Genomic DNA, 12,170 nt, shown 5'->3' with positions numbered 1-12,170 from the left:
CTGTATGTATATGCAAATAAGCACTCCATAGAAAGTTCTCACAGCTGAATCTGTATTTGCATAAGCAGACTATGTTATGAAGCCACCTTTCAATTTCCATACAGGATAATTTTGTTCTGTAAAGAGAAAAGAATGGGGAGTGATAAATATTGCAATGGGGAAGGAAGATTAAAATGTGCTCCAACATCACATGGGAAATAACTTAGTAACTGCTGGTGAAACGCGTCATAGATCTCATAGGAAAGAATCTAGTTTAACTCCCACTTGGAGCTTTTGTAAGTAAGGGGCCTTGAAAGTTTAAGAAGCGTATGATGTTTCCCCAGATCTGCCTTTCATTATGACACTCACTTCATGCACTACAAAATTTTACGTCTGCAGTATCTCTTGCTACCAATAAAAGGACCACCCAAGTTCAATGTTATCATTCCTAGGGCTTCCCAAAACCATTGGCCTCCCATCTTGTCACTGAGGTAGACGGGGAAAAGACAGGATTCTGGAAGAGTGGGAAGAGGTAGCGGGAACAGCCTTCTGGAATTCTGTAACACAGACACAAGGACTTCAGGGTTTTGCCTTGAGTGGCATTCAGTGTATTTTTTTATGTAAGTGTAAATCAAAGTAAGGGACACCTCCCAAATGTTCTGAATTCTTATTTATGCAGCAGTTTGTTAGAGCTCATTGGCTTTTACCTCTGCACCTGAGATAGTTCATTTCTTTTTCTCTTTTGATTATTTCTGTTGTCTCTAAAGATAGGAAAATAGGGCCTTTAAATAACCAGCCAGATTCTCTCAGTGACATTATCATGATTTTAGGAGGTGTGATACTCTCCATTTCCCCATGGGTTTGTCACCTGGAAAAGAAAATGAGAAATTCAAGCAAATTCAAGGATAAAACTATTTTGCTATTTAAAAAAAAAGTTACCAATTCTGGTTAATTCTGGGCCTTTATTTCTCTACATCTCTATGATCCTTCTTCTAAAAAGAATTTTCTCAGTTCAAAAAGTAGGGAAGTCTGAAATCAGTAAATGAAATACATTTAGTGTCAGCTTTTGCTGAATTGGAACCATTTTTCTCGGCCTAATGGCATGTGATGTCTCAGAATCAAACTTTTTCATGTGGCCGCCACTGTTTGGTGACAACTTTCGACACAAAGCAGAGCATTCCTTTAGAATGCCTTTGCCATGCCCCAAAATGCTCCCCTCCCTCCTCAGGTTTCCCCAGCGCCCACCCTTTCTGTAAGGCAGCTGAAGTATTAGCAAGCAGCATGCATGATTCATAAGCTCTACCATTCATTCATTGTCTTTGGTTCTTGGTGTAGTGTTTAGATCTTACTAACATCTCCTCTCTCCCACACCAGTGTGAAAACAAGATGAAAATTTATTAAGAAGGTAAGGTCATTTGACATACAATCTCCAAATGGAATCCACTAGAATTTCATGGGTAGGGCCACCAGGTAAAATATAGACGACTCAGTTAAATTCAAATTTTTGATAAACAAGAAATAACTTTTTAATTTAAATATAAGTATGTCCCATGCAATATTCGGGACATGCTTATGCTAGAAAATTATTCTTTGCTGATCTGAAATTGATATTTAATGGAGTATCTTATATTCTTATTCTCATGTGCTAAATCTGGCAACCTTATTCATGAGATTGCCTCCAAAAACACAGTTAAAATTTTTGTAGTCTCCTCTGTAACGCAAATAAAGAATATCCAGTTGGTTGATGCTGGCAGAACTCCATCTGGGGGACTTCTTTGGGAAGGCAGGAGAGTAATGGGCAGGAATGAAAAGACTAATGGTGTTCTGACTGGTACTCTACAACCCAGTGAGGCAGGAATGAAAAGACTAATGGTGTTCTGACTGGTACTCTACAACCCAGTGGGTGGCTGGAAATATGGCATGACAGGATCTTGTGTGGGTGTCTCTCTCTGGTCCCTGTCATAGACTGTAATTATTAATTGAATGACTGATTGTCTATTTTGTGCCAGAAGCTAGGCCTGATGGGAATTGGGGATGTAATCATGACCAAGACTTTCTTGGTCTTAGGATATGATGATGACCAAGACTCTAGCAAAAGAGATATATATTCAACAGACAACTACACAAATAAATTATAATAATATAGTTACTGTAACTATAGTAGGGTCGTGCCCTTGTAATGTTTTTCAAGGGTTTCTGGATATCCTCCCAATGCAAAGAGAAAAAAAATTGGTCATTTCCCTATGAAACTGATCAGTATAGATGTGTTTCCCAATCTTTATCTCAGTATCAGCCCTCACCATGATGCTTTTTTAGACTATTTTTTGCCCTAATCACCCTTCCCTCCACGAAATTTTAATGTAATAAATATTCTTTATACCTGTTAATGCACTGTAATTCTTTAGGGGAGCCACAGACCATGTTAATATCTAATTTGGCATAACCCTTCTCCCAAGAAGAAAGGCAATATTATTTTTTGTTGTATATTGCCCTTGTTGAGAATGGTGGTATAGATTTCCCTCACTGACGGGTGGAATAGCCCAGGGAGCAGGAAACCTTGATTCATTGGAAACAGTGTAGTATGGAGTCACTATTAATGCTTGGGTTTGGGGATCAGACTCCCTGGATTCACCTATCAGCTCTGCCCCCTCATTAGTGTAACCGTGGGCAAGTTACTTAGCCACCAAGCAACTAAATTTCCCTGTCTGTGAAATTGACATAAAAATTAGTGTCTTCCTATAAGTTGTAGCATTTGATAGTACCATTGGGAAATTATAGTTAACAGTAATTTATTGGATATTTCAAAATAGCTAGAAGAGAAAAATTGTAAGTTTCCAACACAAAGAAAGGATAAGAGTTTGAGGTGATGGAAATTCCAGTTACCCTGGTTTAATCATTGCACTTTGTATACAGGCATCAAAATATCACATGGACCCCCCGAAAATATGTACAACTATGATTCATCAATTTTAAAATACAAAAGATAATAGTTCCTTCCTTGTAGGACTTTTGTCAGGACATTCAGCTGCTTAAAACAGTGTCTGTCACTGTTACCTTTTATTCTTGTCATCAAATAAAAGTTTGAAGTTGGAAATTATGTCTTCAAGATGCAACGATGGTCCAGGGAGACTAGGCAGAGAGAGAAAGGGTGGTGGCTGAGTGGTGAAAACGGCCAAGTATGTAATGCATTAGGTAAACTGGAGCTGTCCCAGGGAAATTCTGGCACTCCAGGACCTGGGGACCTTGTTTTTGGTAACCTCTATGTGACTCTGAGTAAGTGGGCTAAATGCACATCAAAGGGAACCCTTGAGCCAGAAAAATAACACAGCATTTAGAAAAGTACAAAGCCAAGCCACAGAAGTTACACCTAAATAGCATGGGGCCATGAAGCCTCCCTTCTAATGACTTTGGCAGGATTGATGATTGGCTTAAAGCAACCAGAGCCTTTTCTTAGAGATAGGGATGAGGTCAGCCCCAACCCCCAGATTCTTGGTCTAAAATGGACCACTGGGCAAATGGAGATTCTCCCTGGAAAGCAGAAGGAGAGGTTGTTGTTGGAGAAGTAGCCACGCTTGGCCACTCTTTGCTCCGACACTTGCCGAAGGACCTTAGGGCAGTTGTTCCCTGTGCATGGAAAACTCTCTTCTTCCCTTCTCTGGTTAATTTTCAGTCACCCTTCAGATCAAAGCACAACCATCCTTTTCTCAGTAAAGTCTTCCCTGATTTTCATGAGTGGATCAAACTCATTGATTTAGCTTTTTATGGGATTGAGAGGAATAGCCTCAAATCCCCTCCCCACTCAGTAGCATTTATTACAGTTGAAATTTTACATTTATTTGTGGAATTATTTACTGTCATCCTCTCCTTGAGGACATGTAACCCCAGCACTTAGTACATATCATGGCTCATAGAAGACACTCAAAGTGGCTTTTAAATGAATTAATGAATAATACTTTCTCTTATTTTCTGAAAAAGAAAACAAGCTACTTATCATGTGTGTGTTAGGAGGAGGCGTACTTACCCTTTAACCAGTCCCCTTTAATTTAATTACTGTTTAGAGCTAAAATAGCACCAGGTGCTCAAGAGCATTTGGGACGTTTGTAATGCAGAATCTTATGAGCTCAGCCATTTTGACTTCACTGTCTATAAAATGCAAAGGTTATTGTAAATTCCAACATTTTGCCATTTTGTATACTTTTAAATGGAACTGGAGCTATTCCAGTATCAACTATCACAAAATTCATTTCCAGACGTCAGTTCTTTATCTTAACTTGAACTTAGAATCTGCTCAATGGATGACTCATTCTTAGTATTAAAAATTTCAGCAAAGAAGATGTTGTGTCTTGCATCAAATAGTAAAATTCGTGTTATTTGCAAACATCCTTTGGAGAAGCAATGTGCTGCCTGGGAAGAGCTCTAGACAGGAGCCATAAGTTCAGACTTGAGGCCAGGTTGTGCCCTTGTTCAGTGTTGGGCAGATCATTGGCCTCAGTTTCCCCATCCATGAAAATTCATGCATTGGATCAGATGGGCTTTAAGACTCTTTCCAGGATCAAAAAATACTGTCAAACTTTCTGAATTTGTCCATATTCTATATATTTTTTTTGAGATGGTGTCTTGTTCTGTTGCCTAGGCTCGAGTACAGTGGCACAATCATGGCTCACTGCAGCCTCCTAGGCTCAAGCAATCCTCCTGCCTCAGCCTCCAAGTAGCTGGGACCACAGGCGCAAGCCACCATGCCCAGCTAATTTTTTATTATTTGTAGAGATAGGGTTTCACCATGTTGCCCAGGCTGGTCTTGAACTCCTGACCTCAAAAAATCCTCCCAAGTCGGCCTCCCAAAGTGCTGGGAGTACAAGTGTTGGGCCACCACCACACCTGGCCCATACCCCATTTTTATTGCAATAGATTTTTTCTTTTAGTCAGAAAATTTAGTCAAGGATATTACATCCCTGGGAATTTAAAGGGATTCAGTCACAAGTATCCAAAACAAAAAAAATCATAAAATGAAGATGTTTAGGATTAAGAGGTTAGGTCAGATGAACCTGATGTTAAAATTATGAGTACCAATATTCACTCATGTCAAGATAAATTCTGACTATAATTCTCCCAACTCTTCCTTTATCTCGTGACTCAGTGGTGGCAGAGCATAGAAATTAACACCCCCTTGCTGGAGAAATCAGATGTCCTGGAATTGGACTTCAGTGCAGCTGCTCAGAGACAGAGACAGAAAGGGAGAAAGGAGATACAGACAGAGGGAGAGAGAAAAAGAGAGGGAAGGAGGCGGAGGAAGGGAAGAAGGGAAGGAAGAGAGGGGAAGAAGGGAAGGAAGAGTGAGGAAGAGAGGAAATAAAGACCGAATGGATAACATTTGAAGAAGTTTTAATTGTGGAGTGTAGGGGCTGCACCTAAAAGAGAAGAAATAGGGTTTGTGGACACTCTTCCAATTCAAAATCCCTTCACCAAGTTCCAGCCTAGTTGCCTTTTACTAACTTTATAGCCTAACTCAGTCATCCCCAAAGTGGATTATGGAGAAAAATTTCAGAAGTTCTGTATTTATTTTAACTCTTCTTTAATTTCTAATTTTGATTAGTAAAATGATGCATGTTAATAATATATACATAAATAAATATGCATGTATTGAAGGTGGAAATTCAAAATGTTTTTACCGATGAGAACTTGATTGAAACCCTTTGGAGACCAGTGGCCTAAATAAGAACTCCATATCCTAACAGCAAAGGGTCTCTTACCACCACCTTGATTCCTAATGAGCTACTTACATAAACATAATTAATAATGCTTCTATGTTTATTTTTTGAAAGAAAAATATCTTAACTTTTTCTGAGATTTTAACACAAGTCCACATTCACAGTAAAAATTTTTAAAATACAGAAAAATATAAAGAAGAAAATTAACATTATGTATAACTTCAGCCCATGTTTATTAAAAAGAGATCTTCCATTTTTAAAATTTTGAGACCATTTTGGATGTTTTCCCTTCATTTTTTTAACCCTTTAGGGTGCTGAAAAGTCACCCACCACTTCAGCTGACCTTAAGTCAGACAAAGCCAACTTTACATCCCAGGAGACCCAAGGGGCTGGCAAGAATTCCAAAGGATGCAACCCATCGGGGCACACACAGTCCGTGACAACCCCTGAAACTGCGAAAGAAGGCACCAAGGAGAAATCAGGACCCACCTCTCTGCCTCTGGGCAAACTGTTTTGGAAAAAGGTAAGTCTGATTTTCAAGCTTTAGAGAGTCGTCCGGGCGGGGATGACTCGAGAATTTATTTCTATTGGGCTAACTGTTGCACTCAACAATGTATAGAAGGTGTTTCTTCTTCTTCTTCAAAATGACTCGGCTTGCCATTGAGTTGAAGCCTTCTAATGTGTTCCTAGGAAGAATGAAATGCCTGTCATGTTATAAACATGTGTTTCGTGGGGAAGAAAAGAAATCAACAAGTAGAATTTTTCATTCTTTGAGTGACTTCATTTCATGACAGAGGGTTGTGGTATTTGATGATTTCATTTTCCTTCTGAAATGGTTTAAAACCCTGACTTCTCCCTGGTCTCTTTGAGCACTCTTATGCTGGCAAGATGAACCACCTAGGGGATCTCTGTCTTCACTCCTCCCCAGCCAGACAGAATCATTCACTATCAGCCACTAGGTCTCCACTATCCTTTTAGAAACCTAGGGTGTCCATCAGTTCACCACCAGGGTAGGCACACACTGTGCTCTATGACAGGAAAAGTCAAACCACTGTCTGATTTTCTTCCCATCTGAGGTCTGAGTGGTGCAAGGACAGGGAGAGTGGGGCTGAGTTATTCTAAATCTATTCCTTAATTATCATTGCTGAGCAAGCCCCAGCTGCTACACATGTGCAGAGCTTTTGTCTGTTTTAAATTTGGCCAAAAGATGAGCAAGAAGTTGTAGATGAGGGTGTGGGTGGAATTCATAGAGCTGGAAAAAATCTAACTTCAGAATTTCATCAAAACATCTATTGCACTTGGCACACCATGCAAAGCAGATGATGAATGCAGATGCCACTGTGGTGTCAGCTTTACTCTCTCGTCCAGAATCCAGCTGGATGTGGGGCCCCTTCCCTGTTTGCTTCCTGTCATACGGAAACTTTCTATCTAGGTTCTTCCCAGAACACAGTCTTCACTATTTCATAAAAACTTTGGATGATGTCAGCTAACACATTCTGTTGTAATCCTTTTTCTTCATCACCCACCATTACTTATCTTAAAATATCTTTTACCAGCAATATAATAGAAGAAACAATTTCCAGGTGAGTTATATGTGTATACTGGAGACAAGAGAGAAGACTTAAGTGGCCCATATCTGAATAATTTTAGTTAAATAATTACCACATATTCATATGCATATTCAAGGTGTCTTAGGAAAAATAGAGTTAGCACATTAAATTTGAGATTAACGTATGTTTTGCTCAAGGTTAAATAAGCATATTTTGTTTAAAAAGGAATCTAATAAAAAGGACAGTGTTACATAAATAATGGTTCTGATAGTAGATAAATAATGGTAAATTTGGGTCCTCCAAGAAGCAGACACCAAGACAGAATTGACGTGCAAGAGATTTATTGGAGGAAGACATCTGTGAAGGAGAAGTAGGAGTGGCAGGGCTAGGTACAGAGAGCCTTCAGACTACAGAGAGTTCTGACCATCTAGGAAGAAAGAGAGAGAAGGAAGGAGAAGTGGGTGGAGAAAGCCTCAAACTGAGGGTGGTGCTAAGAAAGTCCTGACCAAGCCAATGGAGAATTGTAGAGTACAGATTGCCTGTTCCAGGAGGCCCACACTGGACCGGAATGAATGGCCCAGTACTCCTGTCGTGCCCAGTCATTGGTAGGAGGCCCCAGGGAGAGGAGCAGAAGCTGAAGGCATGACAGGTGGGGCTGTGTTTCTTGCAGGAATCTGAGCAGCACACTTCCATGGCTGCTACAGATGATACAATATGGCAAAAACCACACAGGTGGTGTACCAGTGGCTGAAGTTTGAGAAACACTGATGTAAAAGCTAAAAGTTTGAGATCAGACAGATCTGACTTTGAGTCTCAGTTCGTCTCTATGAGCTTTCGTTTCCTCACTTGTAAAATGCAAATGATAATAGTACCTATGTCATACAAATGAATACAAATGAAGTAAGGATTAAGTGAAATAATGATGGTAAAACCTCCAACACTGGACCTAGTACAAAAGTGCCCATTGAACAGTGTTACCTCTCATCTATTTCCTCTGTGCTCAGGAGGGTTGAAGAACTAACCATGCCAACCTCTTTATCTTTCTGTACTGTCCAGTTTGAGAAAGCTACTAAACTATTGCCTCAAGTGCTTATTTAATGTTTGGAATCTACAAGAGATACAATGGTTCTTTGAAGTTCAAGCTATTCCTTTGAAAAACAATGTCAGGACAACTTGACATTCATCTCCCTAATGATAGAATTTCATTTATTTCAGTCTCACTGTCTTTTGCGCCACTATTTAGCTTTATTTATTTAGTATATCATTAAAAATATGAAGTTAAAAGAAATCAAAAGCCAAATCCCTTGTGTCTCTCCTTCTTGCACCCAATCAGAAGAAAAGGCTCTACGTCGAAGTTTTATTTATTCAACAATATTTTAATTACTTTATTTGTGCTAAGTTGTTTTGTGCTAAATAGTTTGTGCTAAATACTAGGCACTGAAAAAGTATCAGTAAACAAATGTCTGCCCTTTCCTAGCTTATATTCTTGTAAGAAAGCTTATATTCTAGTAGAAAACAAAATGAGGACCTTTGTTTTCTTTTCTTTAAATTACGAAGACTATGATTATAAAATCACCCTTGTAAATTTTTGAAGAGTTTTGAAAAATGCAAAGGGAAATTCTTACATTTTCTTATATTTTCACTGATAACTAACCTAACCTCTCTTTCTTCTCTCATTTTTAGTTGAAAAGCTTTCAAACATATTGATTTTAAAGTTTATGAGCCTGTAGTTATGGACAGCAGAAATGAATTTTTCCCAGAACAGGCTATGGATATGAAAGTATAAGTTGTTTTGATTTATAGTCTTTATTGCTAGAGTAGTTATTATTATAAAATAAAAAAATACCTTTAAGGAAACCAATTTCAAATTATGTTGTACTTTCCAAAAACGTGTCTAAAATGCAGTTAACTGGAGTAAATATGCCATTTATTGTTCTGAGTAAATTGGATTCTCACATGCTCTGCGACCTTACATAAGTTATTTACACTATTTGAGTTTCTTTTCCTCATTTGTTGAATAAGAGGATTGGGATACACGGTCTTGATAATTCTTGTGTATGGCAAGGCTTACATAACAGAATCAGAAAGGTTGAGCTGTGTATCCCTGGACAGATTGGTTGACCACACAAAGACCCTCCTTTCTAATCTGTAAAATAAGGACTGTGTTTTTCTCACAGTGTTGTTACAAGAAACCAATAATTGTACATATAAAGCACCTAATATATAGTATGTGCTCAGTGAATGATGTCATCATTTCTTCAAGTATGAACAATCAGTGGTCATGACTAAACACCCATGTGTGGCTTCTGGTGTTAACACCACCTAAGTACAAAACAAGTAAAAAATTCATTTGCTAGCATCAAAAGATTTGAAATCCATTTGGAGGAACATGATACACACACACACACACACACACACACACACGTATTTGTAATTAATAATTGATATATTCAGAATATCTTCAAAATAGCCCTTTTCTGCTTTCCTCTGGGGGAGACAAAGAGTGGAGGAGTGGAGTGGGAAAAGAATGTGCACTCTGAAATCACAGAGACATTATCAAATCTCAGTTCTGACAGTTACTGACTGTTTGAATTTTAGCGGAGCACTTCAACTTTTGAGCCTCCATTTCTTCAGTTATAAAATTGGCCAATGATATCTGTCTTTCGTGTTTATTGGGAGGATTGGGTGAAACAAAAAAAAAGAACGCCAAATGACTGATATTCAGTGAATTATAACCCCATTCTGAAACAATGAAATTTGCAATTTAGTGTTACTCTGTGGAGTACAGGTAACAAATGCTACGGTTGTTTAGAAAAGGGAGCAATCAGTGTACGTAAAAATAGACTTAAGAACTTAAAAAATTTATCTGAATCATTTGGGTGATTTGTTTCAAATACAGATTTTAACACCTTCCCATGGGGATTCTGGTTAAGAAAGTCTGGGCATATGTCTGGACAATTATGGAAGCACTTGAAAGATGGGCTGACCAATCTGGGCTTAATAGAAAATGTCTTAGGGCTACTGTGAAGTTAATGAGCTCAGAAGAGCTGTCACATGATCAAAATGATGCTTTTAGAAGACTCACTAGGAACAGGGCAAATGCTAGCTTAAGTGTTACCATATGAAAGTCTTTTAAAGAAACCTTAAGAATTGAATTTACTCTTTAAAGGAGAGGAAACTCTGTTATTCTAGTTTCTACGGATAAGTTATCTGCTGTTTAGCTCCCTATTCTTAGCAATATAAATGTCCAAACAGGATCCCGTAGATTTCAAACTAGATTTTTTATTGTCACTGTTAATGAGGCTGGACCTCAACTGTGGAGCATCCACCACAACATACTCATTGGCAGTAGAAAATAATGAATGGAAAAATGATACTCGTGGTTCCCTAGCTCCAGGCTTCCTGTTATATAGAGAACATACAGAAAGAAGGGAGGAATTGCCTTCATTTGTCTTTATGTATGAGCATGGAAACCATACCCAATACAAAAACGGGTTAAATGTGAGATCCAGGCTTGGCTCAAAGAACTGTCTCAAAGAGGATGCTATAATACATCAGTCAGCTTTCAAGGTGAGTAGAGACACACCTCAAGCCCCAAAGGCAGATGTGATGTTCAAGTAAGAGCAAAAGTTTAATAGATGTTCCAGTAGAGACCTAGAAATTAAAGGAGATTGGTTTCCATTTTGAATACTAGCTTGGAATACAACATAAAGCACTTAACCGGCTGCCTGACAATAATAGCCTAAGAGTGGCCCTATAATGTGGGTTGTCATCATTATTATCTTTATTAGCATTACTATTTTTTCATCTCTGTGCAATTGCATCTAATGCATGCTAAGAAGCTGGAGGAATGCAAGCCGACAAAGAATATTTATTAAGGAACAAAACATATTGCAAGGAGCTGTCTTTGGGAAGGCCTCTGGAATCTGGCCTCAGCCGTGTTTATTCAAAATTTTTGTCAGTTAACTCGGACAACGACCAAGTTAAAAGAACATTTATCAAGTTTACAAGCTGGGTGGGTTCACTAATGCAGTCCAAAATATAAACAATATGAATCTCAAAATAATGGCACAATGGGCTGAAGTTAGTATGACCTAGAATTTTTGGTTTTCAAAGGTCAACATAACACTATGTTATGGTACTTGGGTCATCAAGATTTTAACTGAGACCCACATTGTCTCCTACACCATTCCAACTTTGGAACCTAATATAACCTATTAGTTAGCAGTGTTAAAAATGTCTGTTTATAAGGGGTTCAGTAGCAAACATACATCTGGCCCAAGCAGACTTAAGAACATTTCAAAAACAACATAGAATTACTCAAGAAAAATTCTAAATAGATCTAGTAGATCTAGCCAATGTCACTTCTTCCCAGCATTCATAAAAATTGCTACTGCTAATTGAAAACATACCATGTGCAGGTACTGTGCTAAGTGCTTTACATAAACAAAATAAATATCAGCAATTTTCATAGAATGCTGAACATAAATGAATCCATGCCTACACAAATCCCATCCAGATAGTTCCAGGAATCCAAGATAGGTGATCATGAATCAGCCTGGGCTGCCATATGTCCCTACTGGGTGGTCACCCCCAAGCCACACCACTGCCACCACCACAGCCACCAAGGAGATGATCCATGCCAATTTATCCCACTCATCACTGCTGTTGGGACTCCCAAGCCCACCAGAGTTCACCTGTCTCTTGCAAGGCAGCAGGCAGAAAACTCTTTCCTTCCATGTTATGCTCAGCTCTGGAAGGAGAATCCCGCTGCAGCTGCTTGGGCCCCAGAGTGACCCCATTTGGCAAGACCCACCGTAGGCATCCATACAGCCCTTTTTCTCCCCAGTACACACTCAATTCAAGAGAAGCTGAGCTGGACTGAGTTGTTCTACCAGCCACCAGCACCCTACCCAGAGCCACTATTTCCCAC

At 38.9% G+C, this 12,170-nt stretch overlaps 1 protein-coding gene across 7 annotated transcripts in view; it reads left to right on the top strand.

Moving 5' to 3' along the window:
- BCAS1 (brain enriched myelin associated protein 1) overlaps positions 1 to 12,170 on the top strand; it is a 130,782-nt gene that overhangs the window by 78,608 nt on the left and 40,004 nt on the right. For all 7 annotated transcript variants that reach the window (XM_054467789.1, XM_054467785.1, XM_054467788.1 and 4 more), the window contains one exon: positions 5,998 to 6,210. In XM_054467789.1, coding sequence (XP_054323764.1) covers positions 5,998 to 6,210 — 213 coding nt within the window. The remainder of the gene's footprint in view (positions 1 to 5,997; positions 6,211 to 12,170) is intronic.

Source organism: Pongo pygmaeus, chromosome 21 (assembly GCF_028885625.2).
Source record: "Pongo pygmaeus isolate AG05252 chromosome 21, NHGRI_mPonPyg2-v2.0_pri, whole genome shotgun sequence".
Lineage (NCBI taxonomy): Eukaryota > Metazoa > Chordata > Mammalia > Primates > Hominidae > Pongo > Pongo pygmaeus.
Note: the sequence above shows the minus strand (reverse complement) of the source record. Positions and strands in the feature narration are given on the sequence as shown.